Source organism: Salmo salar, chromosome ssa14, assembly GCF_905237065.1.
Source record: "Salmo salar chromosome ssa14, Ssal_v3.1, whole genome shotgun sequence".
Taxonomy (NCBI): domain Eukaryota; kingdom Metazoa; phylum Chordata; class Actinopteri; order Salmoniformes; family Salmonidae; genus Salmo; species Salmo salar.
The window spans coordinates 96,144,501-96,161,383 of NC_059455.1; the positions used below are offsets into that span (position 1 = coordinate 96,144,501).

Below are 16,883 nucleotides of genomic sequence, written 5' to 3' on the forward strand. Positions count from 1 at the left end.
ACCGTCAGTAGTCAGTAGTCAACAGTCAGTAGTCAGTAGTCAACAGTCAGTAGTCAGTAGTCAGTAGTCAGTAGTCAACAGTCAACAGTTAGTAGTCATTAGTCAGTTGTCAGTAGTCATTAGTCAGTTGTCAACAGTCAGTAGTCAGTAGTCAGTAGTCAACAGTCAGTAGTCAGTAGTCAACAGTCAGTAGTCAACAGTCAGTAGTCAGTAGTCAACAGTCAGTAGTCAGTAGTCAACAGTCAGTAGTCAACAGTCAGTAGTCAGTAGTCAACAGTCAGTAGTCAACAGTCAGTAGTCAACAGTCAGTAGTCAGTAGTCAGTAGTCAACAGTCAGTAGTCAGTAGTCAACAGTCAGTAGTCAACAGTCAGTAGTCAGCAGTCAGTAGTCAACAGTCAGTAGACAACAGTCAGTAGTCAGTAGTCAGTAGTCAACAGTCAGTAGTCAGTAGTCAACAGTCAGTAGTCAGTAGTCAACAGTCAGTAGTCAGTAGTCAACCGTCAGTAGTCAGTAGTCAACAGTCAGTAGTCAGTAGTCAACAGTCAGTAGTCAGTAGTCAGTAGTCAGTAGTCAACAGTCAACAGTTAGTAGTCATTAGTCAGTTGTCAGTAGTCATTAGTCAGTTGTCAACAGTCAGTAGTCAGTAGTCAGTAGTCAACAGTCAGTAGTCAGTAGTCAACAGTCAGTAGTCAACAGTCAGTAGTCAGTAGTCAACAGTCAGTAGTCAGTAGTCAACAGTCAGTAGTCAACAGTCAGTAGTCAGTAGTCAACAGTCAGTAGTCAACAGTCAGTAGTCAACAGTCAGTAGTCAGTAGTCAGTAGTCAACAGTCAGTAGTCAGTAGTCAACAGTCAGTAGTCAACAGTCAGTAGTCAGCAGTCAGTAGTCAACAGTCAGTAGACAACAGTCAGTAGTCAGTAGTCAGTAGTCAACAGTCAGTAGTAAGTAGTTTGTAGTCAACAGTCAGTAGTCAGTAGTCAGTAGTCAGCAGTCAGTAGTCAACAGTCAGTAGTCTGTAGTCAACAGTCAGTAGTCAGTAGTCCACAGTCAGTAGTCAGTAGTCGGTAGTCAGTAGTCAACAGTCAGTAGTCAGTAGTCAGTAGTCAACAGTCAGTAGTCAGTAGTCAGTAGTCAACAGTCAGTAGTCAGTAGTCAACAGTCAGTAGTCAGTAGTCAACAGTCAGTAGTCAGTAGTCAACAGTCAGTAGTCAGTAGTCAGTAGTCAACAGTCAGTAGTCAGTAGTCAGTAGTCAACAGTCAGTAGTCAGTAGTCAACAGTCAGTAGTCAACAGTCAGTAGTCAGTAGTCAACAGTCAGTAGTCAGTAGTCAGTAGTCAACAGTCAGTAGTCAGCAGTCAGTAGTCAACAGTCAGTAGACAACAGTCAGTAGTCAGTAGTCAGTAGTCAACAGTCAGTAGTAAGTAGTTTGTAGTCAACAGTCAGTAGTCAGTAGTCAGTAGTCAGCAGTCAGTAGTCAACAGTCAGTAGTCTGTAGTCAACAGTCAGTAGTCAGTAGTCCACAGTCAGTAGTCAGTAGTCGGTAGTCAGTAGTCAACAGTCAGTAGTCAGTAGTCAGTAGTCAACAGTCAGTAGTCAGTAGTCAGTAGTCAACAGTCAGTAGTCAGTAGTCAACAGTCAGTAGTCAGTAGTCAACAGTCAGTAGTCAGTAGTCAGTAGTCAACAGTCAGTAGTCAGTAGTCAACAGTCAGTAGTCAACAGTCAGTAGTCAGTAGTCAACAGTCAGTAGTCAGTAGTCAGTAGTCAACAGTCAGTAGTCAACAGTCAGTAGTCAGTAGTCAACAGTCAGTAGTCAGTAGTCAGTAGTCAACAGTCAGTAGTCAGCAGTCAGTAGTCAGTAGTCCACAGTCAGTAGTCAGTAGTCAGTAGTCAGTAGTCAACAGTCAGTAGTCAGTAGTCAACAGTCAGTAGTCAGTAGTCAGTAGTCAGTAGTCAACAGTCAGTAGTCAGTAGTCAACAGTCAGTGCTAGTGAGAAAAGACAAGTGGTAGTTAGAGCAAGAAAATCAAGGGTATGAGTTGTTTTAGTTTTTAGTTTTATTCGTGATAATTCCACTAGGTGGCAGTATATATTGGGCATCTATCGCACTGTGTTTTATAGGATATGCTGCATTCCCAGGCAGATTTCATAAGCACAGAAAAGTGCAGAGTTGTGCCTTGCCTCCAGCCACTGGCAGCCAGTTGTTCTTAGGTGCTGACGGGGACGCAGCTCCACACTGTCGCGCCAAATAAAAGGTCCCTCCCTTTAATTGAACTGTGATGTAATTGGCCCCTGAAAGGATACATTAGCTTATACGTAAATGTCAAGGAAGGAGACGGATAGGAAGAAGAATATGAGGAAGTAACCGCGCTACTTAAAGAGCTTTTATTAAGAGACTCTGCAACCAAAAGATCTCCAGGAGTGGAGTCCACGTGGATAAGCTATTTGAACAGAATACACTCAAGGTAAGGGCACCCTGTTGTTTCTTATCTATATGTATGGATTACATTACAAAATGCAGGTGTTGCAGGTGTTGTATGTTTAGACTGAAACACAAAGCAAGACGTTTTGATATCAGCAGAAAGACACGCTCCAAGAGGTAACCGGTGGGGGCAGAGAAAACGTTTTGGGAACATTTAGATGAGAAGAATACAGTTGGAACAGGTTGGGTTTAAAATTATGTTTCCATTTCTGCAATGTACAGCTTGAATGATTCAACAGTGGCAGAGAGAGGTGACAGGGGAGGAGAGAGAGGGGTGGCAAAGAGAGGTGACAGGGGAGGAGAGAGAGAGAGAGGGGTGGCAGAGAGAGGTGATAGAGGAGGGGAGAGACAGAGAGGTGGCAGGTAGAGGTGACAGGGAAGAGCGAGAGAGCTGGCAGAGAGAGTGACAGGGGAGGAGAGAGAGAGAGAGAGGGGTGGCAGAGAGAGGTGATAGAGGAGGAGAGAGACAGAGACAGAGAGGTGGCAGAGAGAGGTGATAGAGGAGGAGAGAGACAGAGAGAGAGAGGTGGCAGAGAGAGGTGACAGGGGAGGGGAGAGACAGAGAGGTGGCAGAGAGAGGTGATAGAGGAGGAGAGAGACAGAGAGAGAGAGGTGGCAGAGAGAGGTGACAGGGGAGGGGAGAGACAGAGAGGTGGCAGGGAGAGGTGACAGGGGAGGGGAGAGACAGAGGTGGCAGAGAGAGGTGATAGAGGAGGAGAGAGACAGAGAGAGAGAGGTGGCAGAGAGAGGTGACAGGGGAGGGGAGAGACAGAGAGGTGGCAGGGAGAGGTGACAGGGGAGGGGAGAGACAGAGAGGTGGCAGAGAGAGGTGTCAGGGGAGGGAAGAGCGAGAGAGGTGGAACAAAGTCATTTAAATCCACCTCTTTCGGTCTGAATGAACATGTTACTATTTTCGTTTTCTGCCGTAATAAAAGAGCAGTCAGTAGTCAGTAGGCAACAGTCAACAGTCAGTAGTCAGTAGTCAACAGTCAGTAGTCAACAGTCAGTAGTCCGTAGTCAACAGTAAGTACTCAGTAATCAGTAGTAAACAGTCAGTAGTCAACAGTCAGTATTCAGTAGTCAACAGTCAGTAGTCAGTAGTCAACAGTAAGTAGTCAGTAGTCAACAGTCAGTAGTTAACAGTCAAAAGTCAACAGTCAGTAGTCAACAGTCAGTAGTCAACAGTTAACAGTCAGTAGTCAGTAGTCAACAGTCAGTAGTCAGTAGTCAACAGTCAGTAGTCAGTAGTCAACAGTCAGTAGTCAGTAGTCAACAGTCAGTAGTTAACAGTCAGTAGGCAGCAGTCCATAGTGAGTAGTCAACAGTCAAAAGTCAACAGTCAGTAGGCAACAGTCAGTAGTCAACAGCCAGTAGTGAACAGACAGTAGTCAGTAGTCAGCAGTCAACAGTCAACAGTCAGTAGGCAGCAGTCAGTAGTCAACAGTCAGTAGTCAACAGTCAACAGTCAGTAGGCAGTAGTCAACAGTCAGTAGTCAGTAGTCAACAGCCAGTAGTCAACAGCCAGTAATCAACAGTCAGTTGTCAACAGTCAGTAGTCAACAGTCAGTAGTTAAAAGTCAGTAGTCCATAGTCATTAGTCAACAGTCAGTAGTCAGTAGTCAACAGTAAGTAGTCAGTAGTCAACAGTCAGTAGTTAACAGTCAGTAGTCAGTAGTCAACAGTCAGTAGTCAGTAGTCAGTAGTCAACAGTCAGTAGTCAGTAGTCAACAGTCAGTAGTCAGTAGTCAGTAGTCAACAGTCAGTAGTCAGTAGTCAACAGTCAGTAGTCAGTAGTCAGTAGTCAACAGTCAGTAGTTAACAGTCAGTAGTCAGTAGTCAACAGTCAGTAGTTAACAGTCAGTAGTCAGTAGTCAACAGTCAGTAGTCAGTAGTCAGTAGTCAACAGTCAGTAGTCAGTAGTCAGTAGTCAACAGTCAGTAGTCAGTAGTCAACAGTCAGTGCTAGTGAGAAAAGACAAGTGGTAGTTAGAGCAAGAAAATCAAGGGTATGAGTTGTTTTAGTTTTTAGTTTTATTCGTGATAATTCCACTAGGTGGCAGTATATATTGGGCATCTATCGCACTGTGTTTTATAGGATATGCTGCATTCCCAGGCAGATTTCATAAGCACAGAAAAGTGCAGAGTTGTGCCTTGCCTCCAGCCACTGGCAGCCAGTTGTTCTTAGGTGCTGACGGGGACGCAGCTCCACACTGTCGCGCCAAATAAAAGGTCCCTCCCTTTAATTGAACTGTGATGTAATTGGCCCCTGAAAGGATACATTAGCTTATACGTAAATGTCAAGGAAGGAGACGGATAGGAAGAAGAATATGAGGAAGTAACCGCGCTACTTAAAGAGCTTTTATTAAGAGACTCTGCAACCAAAAGATCTCCAGGAGTGGAGTCCACGTGGATAAGCTATTTGAACAGAATACACTCAAGGTAAGGGCACCCTGTTGTTTCTTATCTATATGTATGGATTACATTACAAAATGCAGGTGTTGCAGGTGTTGTATGTTTAGACTGAAACACAAAGCAAGACGTTTTGATATCAGCAGAAAGACACGCTCCAAGAGGTAACCGGTGGGGGCAGAGAAAACGTTTTGGGAACATTTAGATGAGAAGAATACAGTTGGAACAGGTTGGGTTTCAAATTATGTTTCCATTTCTGCAATGTACAGCTTGAATGATTCAACAGTGGCAGAGAGAGGTGACAGGGGAGGAGAGAGAGGGGTGGCAAAGAGAGGTGACAGGGGAGGAGACAGAGAGAGAGGGGTGGCAGAGAGAGGTGATAGAGGAGGGGAGAGACAGAGAGGTGGCAGGTAGAGGTGACAGGGAAGAGCGAGAGAGCTGGCAGAGAGAGTGACAGGGGAGGAGAGAGAGAGAGAGAGGGGTGGCAGAGAGAGGTGATAGAGGAGGAGAGAGACAGAGACAGAGAGGTGGCAGAGAGAGGTGATAGAGGAGGAGAGAGACAGAGAGAGAGAGGTGGCAGAGAGAGGTGACAAGGGAGGGAAGAGACAGAGAGGTGGCAGAGAGAGGTGATAGAGGAGGAGAGAGACAGAGAGAGAGAGGTGGCAGAGAGAGGTGACAGGGGAGGGGAGAGACAGAGAGGTGGCAGAGAGAGGTGATAGAGGAGGAGAGAGACAGAGAGAGAGAGGTGGCAGAGAGAGGTGACAGGGGAGGGGAGAGACAGAGAGGTGGCAGGGAGAGGTGACAGGGGAGGGGAGAGACAGAGGTGGCAGAGAGAGGTGATAGAGGAGGAGAGAGACAGAGAGAGAGAGGTGGCAGAGAGAGGTGACAGGGGAGGGGAGAGACAGAGAGGTGGCAGGGAGAGGTGACAGGGGAGGGGAGAGACAGAGAGGTGGCAGAGAGAGGTGTCAGGGGAGGGAAGAGCGAGAGAGGTGGAACAAAGTCATTTAAATCCACCTCTTTCGGTCTGAATGAACATGTTACTATTTTCGTTTTCTGCCGTAATAAAAGAGCAGTCAGTAGTCAGTAGGCAACAGTCAACAGTCAGTAGTCAGTAGTCAACAGTCAGTAGTCAACACTCAGTAGTCCGTAGTCAACAGTAAGTACTCAGTAATCAGTAGTAAACAGTCAGTAGTCAACAGTCAGTAGTCAGTAGTCAACAGTCAGTAGTTAACAGTCAAAAGTCAACAGTCAGTAGTCAACAGTCAGTAGTCAACAGTTAACAGTCAGTAGTCAGTAGTCAACAGTCAGTAGTCAGTAGTCAACAGTCAGTAGTCAGTAGTCAACAGTAAGTAGTCAGTAGTCAACAGTCAGTAGTTAACAGTCAGTAGGCAGCAGTCCATAGTGAGTAGTCAACAGTCAAAAGTCAACAGTCAGTAGGCAACAGTCAGTAGTCAACAGCCAGTAGTGAACAGACAGTAGTCAGTAGTCAGCAGTCAACAGTCAACAGTCAGTAGGCAGCAGTCAGTAGTCAACAGTCAGTAGTCAACAGTCAACAGTCAGTAGGCAGTAGTCAACAGTCAGTAGTCAGTAGTCAACAGCCAGTAGTCAACAGCCAGTAGTCAACAGTCAGTTGTCAACAGTCAGTAGTCAACAGTCAGTAGTTAAAAGTCAGTAGTCCATAGTCATTAGTCAACAGTCAGTAGTCAGTAGTCAACAGTAAGTAGTCAGTAGTCAACAGTCAGTAGTTAACAGTCAGTAGTCAGTAGTCAACAGTCAGTAGTCAGTAGTCAGTAGTCAACAGTCAGTAGTCAGTAGTCAACAGTCAGTGCTAGTGAGAAAAGACAAGTGGTAGTTAGAGCAAGAAAATCAAGGGTATGAGTTGTTTTAGTTTTTAGTTTTATTCGTGATAATTCCACTAGGTGGCAGTATATATTGGGCATCTATCGCACTGTGGATATGCTGCATTCCCAGGCAGATTTCATAAGCACAGAAAAGTGCAGAGTTGTGCCTTGCCTCCAGCCACTGGCAGCCAGTTGTTCTTCGGTGCTGACGGGGACGCAGCTCCACACTGTCGCGCCAAATAAAAGGTCCCTCCCTTTAATTGAACTGTGATGTAATTGGCCCCTGAAAGGATACATTAGCTTATACGTAAATGTCAAGGAAGGAGACGGATAGGAAGAAGAATATGAGGAAGTAACCGCGCTACTTAAAGAGCTTTTATTAAGAGACTCTGCAACCAAAAGATCTCCAGGAGTGGAGTCCACGTGGATAAGCTATTTGAACAGAATACACTCAAGGTAAGGGCACCCTGTTGTTTCTTATCTATATGTATGGATTACATTACAAAATGCAGGTGTTGCAGGTGTTGTATGTTTAGACTGAAACACAAAGCAAGACGTTTTGATATCAGCAGAAAGACACGCTCCAAGAGGTAACCGGTGGGGGCAGAGAAAACGTTTTGGGAACATTTAGATGAGAAGAATACAGTTGGAACAGGTTGGGTTTAAAATTATGTTTCCATTTCTGCAATGTACAGCTTGAATGATTCAACAGTGGCAGAGAGAGGTGACAGGGGAGGAGAGAGAGGGGTGGCAAAGAGAGGTGACAGGGGAGGAGAGAGAGAGAGAGGGGTGGCAGAGAGAGGTGATAGAGGAGGGGAGAGACAGAGAGGTGACGGGGGGAGAGGTGACAGGGAAGAGCGAGAGAGGTGGCAGAAAGAGTGACAGGGGAGGAGAGAGAGAGAGAGGGGTGGCAGAGAGAGGTGATAGAGGAGGAGAGAGACAGAGAGAGAGAGGTGGCAGAGAGAGGTGACAGGGGAGGGGAGAGACAGAGAGGTGGCAGAGAGAGGTGATAGAGGAGGAGAGAGACAGAGAGAGAGAGGTGGCAGAGAGAGGTGACAGGGGAGGGGAGAGACAGAGAGGTGGCAGGGAGAGGTGACAGGGGAGGGGAGAGACAGAGAGGTGGCAGAGAGAGGTGATAGAGGAGGAGAGAGACAGAGAGAGAGAGGTGGCAGAGAGAGATGACAGGGGAGGGGAGAGACAGAGAGGTGGCAGGGAGAGGTGACAGGGGAGGGGAGAGACAGAGAGGTGGCAGAGAGGTGTCAGGGGAGGGAAGAGCGAGAGAGGTGGAACAAAGTCATATAAATCCACCTCTTTCGGTCTGAATGAACATGTTACTATTTTCGTTTTCTGCCGTAATAAAAGAGAGACAGAGTAAAGAGAGAGGAGCGAGAAGGATTCTAATTCTGGTGCACTTGGCGCAGCTGAGGGAGTCCGCAAGTAACCGGTGACGACACAACCACGGTCCTGCTGAGCTTTACCCGGTGTCTGTGTGTGTGTGTGTGTGTGTCTGTGTGTGTGTGTGTGTGTGTCTGTGTGTCTGTGTGTGTGTGTGGGTCTGTGTGTGTGTGGGTGTGGGTGTGTGTGTGTGTGTGTGTGTGTGTGTGTGTGTGTGTGTGTGTGTGTGCATGTGTGTGTGTGTGTGCATGTGTGTGTCTGTGTGTGTGTGTGTATGTGTGTGTGTGTGTGTGTGTGTGCGCGCGTGCGCTTGTGCACGTGTGTGTGTGTGTTCAGTGCTGTAAAGTAACTAAGTAAAAAATTATTTGAGGATATCTGTACTTTATTTACTATTAATATTGTTTTACTTCACTACATTCCTAAATAAAATAATGTACTTTTTACTTCCATACATTTTCCCTGATACCCAAAAGTACTCGTTACAATTCCGTTGCCCAGGCAGGGTGAAATATGGTCCAATTCAAGCACCTAATAACATAACACGGTGTCATCCCTACTGCCTCTGATCTGGAGGACTCACTGAACACAAACGCTGCGTTTGTAAATGACATCTGAGTGTTGGAGTTTGCCCCTGGCTGTCCGTACATACAAAATCATGTTTTCTGCTTTGCTTAATATACGGAATTTGATATGGAGTATTTACTTTCACTTTTTACGTTGACTAAAGTATGACAGTAGTTGCTCCACCAACAGATGGAGATGGTCTGGACAGTTCTGTGTCTCCAGCTCCTCCTCTGCCAGACATGGGCCCTGTCTTCATACCATCACTTAGACCATATGCTCAATGCTCAAACAGGTAAGACTGCAGTGTGTGTGTGTGTGTGTGTGTGTGTGTGTGTGTGTGTGTGTGTGTGTGTGTGTGTGTGTGTGGAGTTGTCACTCTGACTGTAGTTACGTAACTCAAGGGCGTACACACACACACACACACACACACACACACACACACACACACACACACACACACACACACACACACACACACACACACACACACACACACACACACACACACACACACACACACACACACACACACACACACACACACACACACGCTTCCCTTATCCAGCATGTGTTTGGAGTTTTATTGATTTCTCTTAAATGGCTGTCTGTCATTGGTTCTGCCATGTGTCTGTCAGCCCTCAGGTCCTTGGATGAGCCAATGAGGTTTGACCCCTGCTGTCTCCTGGCCCCTCCCCCACCCCCACTCTTCCCTCCACCCTCCCTGCTCTGGAAACAAGGGACTCCGGTGAGGTTAAACACACACGCGTGCGCACACACACACACACACACACATTTCCCTGCAGTTCACACCAGTGGCAGTCAGTGCCGTCTAAGATGAGGGAGGACATTTTTTTTTTTTTTCATGAGCACGGCCTTATTTCTATTACAGCATATTGGATGACTGTCATCCATATTCCATTCACCCAATTCAATGTAACAGTGATGGGTTTAGGATACTGTCATTCATATTCCATTCACCCAGTTCAATGTAACAGTGCTGGGTTTAGGATACTGTCATTCATATTCCATTCACCCAGTTCAATGTAACATCTATATGTTTAGGTTATTACATGATACTCTAATGTTCCCTGTACCCATCATGAGGTTGGTACAACCTAACCTATGATGAAAGTTTACAATGTAGGTGCACAGAGGTGGAAAAACACATTAGAGGTGACAGACAGTGACATTCAATACAGCCTTGCACACTCTTTCCTGCATCTAGTTGTAATCATCAGTCCAAAAGTTGCAAATTAGCATTTCTATTGGACAAATTCAGGTATGTTTATCCCCGTTTTGTTCCGTTTGCTTCCGTTTCAAGAAATGTTTTTCAACAGAATCGGCGGACTTCAATGTACAACACGTCAGCTGTACGTGACCAGGGGAAAAAATCATTTCCAAGCCAAACCGCTACACAGCCTATATCGTTGTCACCATATTAGCTAAAGTAACGTCCTAGTTTACATAGCTAATAGAACTAACGCGTTAGTAAACCTGCTACAATCATACAGTAACGTTACAGTGTACAGTCAGTAAGCAGATACCCCAGGGCCCCGGTGACAATACATTTGTGAAACCAAAAGCTTTACCTTGACTTGGAAGAGTTCCAGTGTTGTGTTGGAAAGTCATAGCCATCTAGCTAACATAGCATCCCTCTGTTATAACCAGCTAGCTAACATAGCATCCCTCTGTTATAACCAGCTAGCTAACATAGCATCCCTCTGTTATAACCAGCTAGCTAACATAGCATCCCTCTGTTATAACCAGCTAGCTAACATAGCATCCCTCTGTTATAACCAGCTAACTAACATAGCATCCCTCTGTTATAACCAGCTAGCTAACATAGCATCCCTCTGTTATAACCAGCTAGCTAACATAGCATCCCTCTGTTATAACCAGCTAGCTAACATAGCATCCCTCTGTTATAACCAGCTAGCTAACATAGCATCCCTCTGTTATAACCAGCTAGCTAACATATCATCCCTCTGTTATAACCAGCTAGCTAACATAGCATCCCTCTGTTATAACCAGCTAGCTAACATAGCATCCCTCTGTTATAACCAGCTAGCTAACATATCATTCTAGCTAACATAGCATCACTCTGTTATAACCAGCTAGCTAACATAGCATCCCTCTGTTATAACCAGCTAGCTAACATAGCATCCCTCTGTTATAGCCAGCTAGCTAACATAGCATCCTGCTGCAAGTCCCTGCAGTACACAGACACACGTTTCCCTGCAGTATACAGATACATTTCCCTGCAGTACACAGACACGTTTCACTGCAGTACACAGACACGTTTCCCTGCAGTACACAGACCCACGTTTCCCTGCAGTACACAGACCCACGTTTCCCTGCAGTACACAGACACGTTTCCCTGCAGTACACAGACACATGTTTCCCTGCAGTACACAGAGTCATGTTTCCCTGCAGTAAACACACGTTTCCCTGCAGTACACAGACCCACGTTTCCCTGCAGTACACAGAGACATGTTTCCCTGCAGTACACAGACCCACTTTTCCCTGCAGTACACAGACGCGTTTCCCTGCAGTACACAGACACGTTTCCCTGCAGTACACAGAGACATGTTTCCCTGCAGTACACAGACCCACTTTTCCCTGCAGTACACAGACGCGTTTCCCTGCAGTACACAGACACGTTTCCCTGCAGTACACAGAGACATGTTTCCCTGCAGTAAACACACATGTTTCCCTGCAGTACACAGACACGTTTCCCTGCAGTACACAGACACGTTTCCCTGCAGTACACAGACCCATGTTTCCCTGCAGTACACAGACACGTTTCCCTGCAGTACACAGACACGTTTCCCTGCAGTACACAGAGACATGTTTCTCTGCAGTAAACACACATGTTTCCCTGCAGTACACAGACCCATGTTTCCCTGCAGTACACAGACCCATGTTTCCCTGCAGTACACAGACATGTTTCCCTGCAGTAAACAGACCCACGTTTCCCTGCAGTACACAGAGACATGTTTCCCTGCAATACACAGAGACATGTTTCCCTGCAGTAAACAGACCCACGTTTCCCTGCAGTACACAGAGACATGTTTCCCTGCAATACACAGACCCATGTTTCCCTGCAGTACACAGACACGTTTCCCTGCAGTATACAGACCCACGTTTCCCTGCAGTACACAGAGACATGTTTCCCTGCAATACACAGAGACATGTTTCCCTGCAGTACACAGACCCACGTTTCCCTGCAGTACACAGAGACATGTTTCCCTGCAGTAAACACACGTTTCCCTGCAGTACACAGACCCACGTTTCCCTGCAGTACACAGACACGTTTCCCTGCAGTACACAGACACATGTTTCCCTGCAGTACACAGACCCACGTTTCCCTGCAGTAAATACACATGTTTCCCTGCAGTAAACACACCATTATTTGTCCTGAATCCTGTTATCCTCCAGAGCCTTTAGGCTCTAGCTTACATTACTGAGGCACACAGACAGCTCATGTTTGATACCCGTTCAGTCAGACACTTTTACATAACTTGTGTTTGAAGGTTGACTACCCAGTGAAAGAGGGAGGAGGAGGAGGAGAGGAGGAGGAAGAGCAGAGGTATAAACATCTGCCTGTGCTCCATGGATGTAAACCAGGACCCCAGGGACCCCAGGGACCCCCAGGACCAGAGGTGTGTGTGTGTGTGTGTGTGTGTGTGTGTGTGTGTGTGTGTGTGTGTGTGTGTGTGTGTGTGTGTGTGTGTGTGTGTGTGTGTGTGTGTGTCATTATAAATGTGTGAGGTGTATATTAATTGTGTTTTCAGGGTACCAGTGGAATGCCAGGAATTAGTGGACCAAAGGGAGACAAGGTGAATATGTTGTCTGTCTGTGTGTGTGTGTGTGTGTGTGTGTGTGTCTGTCTGTGTTTGTGTGTGTGTGTGTGTGTGTGTGTGTGTGTGTGTGTGTGTGTGTGTACCAGAGTTTCAGTTAGCCGGTAAAATAATTTAAATACACTGAACAAAAATATAAATGCAACATGCAACAACTTTACAGTTACAGTTCATATACAGTGCATTCGGAAAGTATTCAGAGCCCTTGACTTTTTCCACATTTTTTTTATGTTACAGCTTTATTTTTTTTAAACCCTCATCAAACTAAACACAAAACCCCATAATGACACAGAAAAAACAGGTTTTTAGATTTTTTTTTTCAAATGTATTCAAAATAAAAATAAAAACTGAATAATGGAGGCCACTGTGTTCTTGGGGACCTTCAATGCTACAGAAATGTTTTGGTACCCTTCCCTAAATCTGTACCTCGACACAATCCTGTCTCGGAGCTCTACGGACAATTCCTTCAACCTCATGGCTTGGTTTTCGCTCTGACATAAAACTGTCAACTGTGGGACCTTATATAGACAGGTGTGTGCCTTTCCAAATCATGTCCAATCAATTGAATTTACCACAGGTGGACTCCAATCAAGTTGTAGAAACATCTCAAGGATGATCAATGGAAACAGGATGAACCTAAGCTCAATTTTGAGTCTCATAGCAAAGGGTCTGAATACTTATGTAAATAAGGTATTTCTGTAAAAAAAAAAATTATAGATTTGTAAAAAATGTATAAAAACCTGTTTTCGCTTTGTCGTTATAGGATAGATTGATGAGGAACATGTTATATTTAATTCATTTTAATATAAGGATGTAACATAACAAAATGTGGAAAAAGGAAAGAGGTCTGAATACTCCCCAAATGCACTGTAAGGAAATCAGTCAATTTAAATTGACATTCATTGGGCCCTAATCTATGGATTTCACATGACAGAGAATACAAATATGCATCTGTTGTATCTGGTGTGACCACCATTTGCCTCATGCAGCGCGACACATCTCCTTCACATAGAGTTGATCAGGCTGTTGATTGTGGCCTTGCGGAATGTTGTCCCTCTCGTCTTCAATGGATGTGCAAAGTTTCTGGATATTGGCGGAAACTGGAACATGCTGTCGTGCGCGTCGATCCAGAGCATCCCAAACATGCTCAATGGATGACATGTCTGATGAGTATGCAGGTCATGGAAGAACTGGGACATTTTCAGCTTCCAGGAATTGTGTACAGATTGTTTACGATAAAATTGTTTGCGATAAAATGCAATTGTGTTCGTTATCCTTAGCTTATGCCTGCCCATACCATAACCCCACCACCACCATGGGGCACTCTGTTCACAACGTTGACATCAGCAAACCTGCTCGCCCACACGACGCCATACACGCTGTCTGCTATCTGCTCGTTACGGTTGAAACCGGGATTCATCCGTGAAGAGCACACTTCTCCAGTGTGCCAGTGGCCATCGTAGGTGAGAATTTGCCCACTGAAGTCAGTTACGACGTCAAACTGCAGTCAGGTCAAGACCCTGGTGAGGACGACGAGCACGCAGATGAGCTTTCCCAAGACGGTTTCTGACAGTTTGTGCAGAAATTCTATGGTTGTGGAAACCCACGGTTTCACCAGCTGTCCAGGTGGCTGGTCTCAGACGATCCCACAGTTTCACCAGCTGTCCAGGTGGCTGGTCTCAGACGATCCCACGGTTTCACCAGCTGTCCAGGTGGCTGGTCTCAGACGATCCCACGGTGTCACCAGGTGGCTGGTCTCAGACGATCCCACGGTTTCACCAGCTGTCCAGGTGGCTGGTCTCAGACGATCCCACAGGTTCACCAGCTGTCCAGGTGGCTGGTCTCAGACGATCCCACGGTTTCACCAGCTGTCCAGGTGGCTGGTCTCAGATGATCCCACAGTTTCACCAGCTGTCCAGGTGGCTGGTCTCAGACGATCCCACAGTTTCACCAGCTGTCCAGGTGGCTGGTCTCAGACGATCCCACAGTTTCACCAGCTGTCCAGGTGGCTGGTCTCAGACGATCCCACAGTTTCACCAGCTGTCCAGGTGGCTGGTCTCAGACGATCCCACAGTTTCACCAGCTGTCCAGGTGGCTGGTCTCAGACGATCCCACAGTTTCACCAGCTGTCCAGGTGGCTGGTCTCAGACGATCCCACAGTTTCACCAGCTGTCCAGGTGGCTGGTCTCAGACGATCCCACAGTTTCACCAGCTGTCCAGGTGGCTGGTCTCAGACGATCCCACAGTTTCACCAGCTGTCCAGGTGGCTGGTCTCAGACGATCCCACGGTTTCACCAGCTGTCCAGGTGGCTGGTCTCAGACGATCCCACGGTTTCACCAGCTGTCCAGGTGGCTGGTCTCAGACGATCCCACAGTTTCACCAGCTGTCCAGGTGGCTGGTCTCAGACGATCCCACAGGTTCACCAGCTGTCCAGGTGGCTGGTCTCAGACGATCCCACAGTTTCACCAGCTGTCCAGGTGGCTGGTCTCAGACGATCCCACAGTTTCACCAGCTGTCCAGGTGGCTGGTCTCAGACGATCCCACAGTTTCACCAGCTGTCCAGGTGGCTGGTCTCAGACGATCCCACAGTTTCACCAGCTGTCCAGGTGGCTGGTCTCAGACGATCCCACAGTTTCACCAGCTGTCCAGGTGGCTGGTCTCAGACGATCCCACAGGTTCACCAGCTGTCCAGGTGGCTGGTCTCAGACGATCCCACGGTTTCACCAGCTGTCCAGGTGGCTGGTCTCAGACGATCCCACAGGTTCACCAGCTGTCCAGGTGGCTGGTCTCAGACGATCCCACAGTTTCACCAGCTGTCCAGGTGGCTGATCTCAGACGATCCCACAGTTTCACCAGCTGTCCAGGTGGCTGATCTCAGACGATCCCACAGGTTCACCAGCTGTCCAGGTGGCTGATCTCAGACGATCCCACAGGTTCACCAGCTGTCCAGGTGGCTGATCTCAGACGATCCCACGGTTTCACCAGCTGTCCAGGTGGCTGGTCTCAGACGATCCCACGGTTTCACCAGCTGTCTAGGTGGCTGGTCTCAGACGATCCCACGGTTTCACCAGCTGTCCAGGTGGCTGATCTCAGACGATCCCACAGTTTCACCAGCTGTCCAGGTGGCTGATCTCAGACGATCCCACAGTTTCACCAACTGTCCAGGTGGCTGATCTCAGACGATCCCACAGTTTCACCAGCTGTCCAGGTGGCTGATCTCAGACGATCCCACAGGTTCACCAGCTGTCCAGGTGGCTGATCTCAGACGATCCCACAGTTTCACCAGCTGTCCAGGTGGCTGATCTCAGACGATCCCACAGGTTCACCAGCTGTCCAGGTGGCTGATCTCAGACGATCCCACAGTTTCACCAGCTGTCCAGGTGGCTGGTCTCAGACGATCCCACAGTTTCACCAGCTGTCCAGGTGGCTGGTCTCAGACGATCCCACAGTTTCACCAGCTGTCCAGGTGGCTGGTCTCAGACGATCCCACAGTTTCACCAGCTGTCCAGGTGGCTGGTCTCAGACGATCCCACAGTTTCACCAGCTGTCCAGGTGGCTGGTCTCAGATGATCCCACAGTTTCACCAGCTGTCCAGGTGGCTGGTCTCAGATGATCCCACAGTTTCACCAGCTGTCCAGGTGGCTGGTCTCAGACGATCCCACAGTTTCACCAGCTGTCCAGGTGGCTGATCTCAGACGATCCCACAGTTTCACCAACTGTTCAGGTGGCTGATCTCAGACGATCCCACAGGTTCACCAGCTGTCCAGGTGGCTGATCTCAGACGATCCCACAGGTTCACCAGCTGTCCAGGTGGCTGATCTCAGACGATCCCACAGTTTCACCAGCTGTCCAGGTGGCTGATCTCAGACGATCCCACAGGTTCACCAGCTGTCCAGGTGGCTGATCTCAGACGATCCCACAGTTTCACCAGCTGTCCAGGTGGCTGGTCTCAGACGATCCCACAGTTTCACCAGCTGTCCAGGTGGCTGGTCTCAGACGATCCCACAGTTTCACCAGCTGTCCAGGTGGCTGGTCTCAGACGATCCCACAGTTTCACCAGCTGTCCAGGTGGCTGGTCTCAGATGATCCCACAGTTTCACCAGCTGTCCAGGTGGCTGGTCTCAGACGATCCCACAGTTTCACCAGCTGTCCAGGTGGCTGGTCTCAGATGATCCCACAGTTTCACCAGCTGTCCAGGTGGCTGATCTCAGACGATCCCACAGTTTCATCAGCTGTCTGGGTGGCTGGTCTCAGACGATCCCGCAGGTGAAGAAGCCGGATGTGGAAGTCGTGGACTGCTCACAATCAGCCATGTAAACAAATTTGTGCTCAAAAT

At 47.6% G+C, this 16,883-nt stretch overlaps 1 protein-coding gene and 1 long non-coding RNA gene across 2 annotated transcripts in view; both read left to right on the forward strand.

The window, feature by feature from the left end:
• The first annotated feature begins 6,881 nt into the window (after nt 1-6,881).
• LOC123726894 (uncharacterized) lies at nt 6,882-9,433 on the forward strand. The gene is made up of 3 exons (XR_006759021.1): nt 6,882-7,183; nt 8,876-8,978; nt 9,322-9,433. It is a non-coding gene; the product is annotated as an uncharacterized lncRNA (long non-coding RNA).
• A 2,444-nt stretch (nt 9,434-11,877) lies between these two features.
• LOC106570723 (acetylcholinesterase collagenic tail peptide) overlaps nt 11,878-16,883 on the forward strand; it is a 61,368-nt gene continuing 56,362 nt past the window's right edge. Inside the window, exons 1-3 of the mRNA XM_014143205.2 lie at nt 11,878-11,940; nt 12,220-12,348; nt 12,481-12,525. Coding sequence (XP_013998680.2) covers nt 11,878-11,940; nt 12,220-12,348; nt 12,481-12,525 — 237 coding nt within the window. The remainder of the gene's footprint in view (nt 11,941-12,219; nt 12,349-12,480; nt 12,526-16,883) is intronic.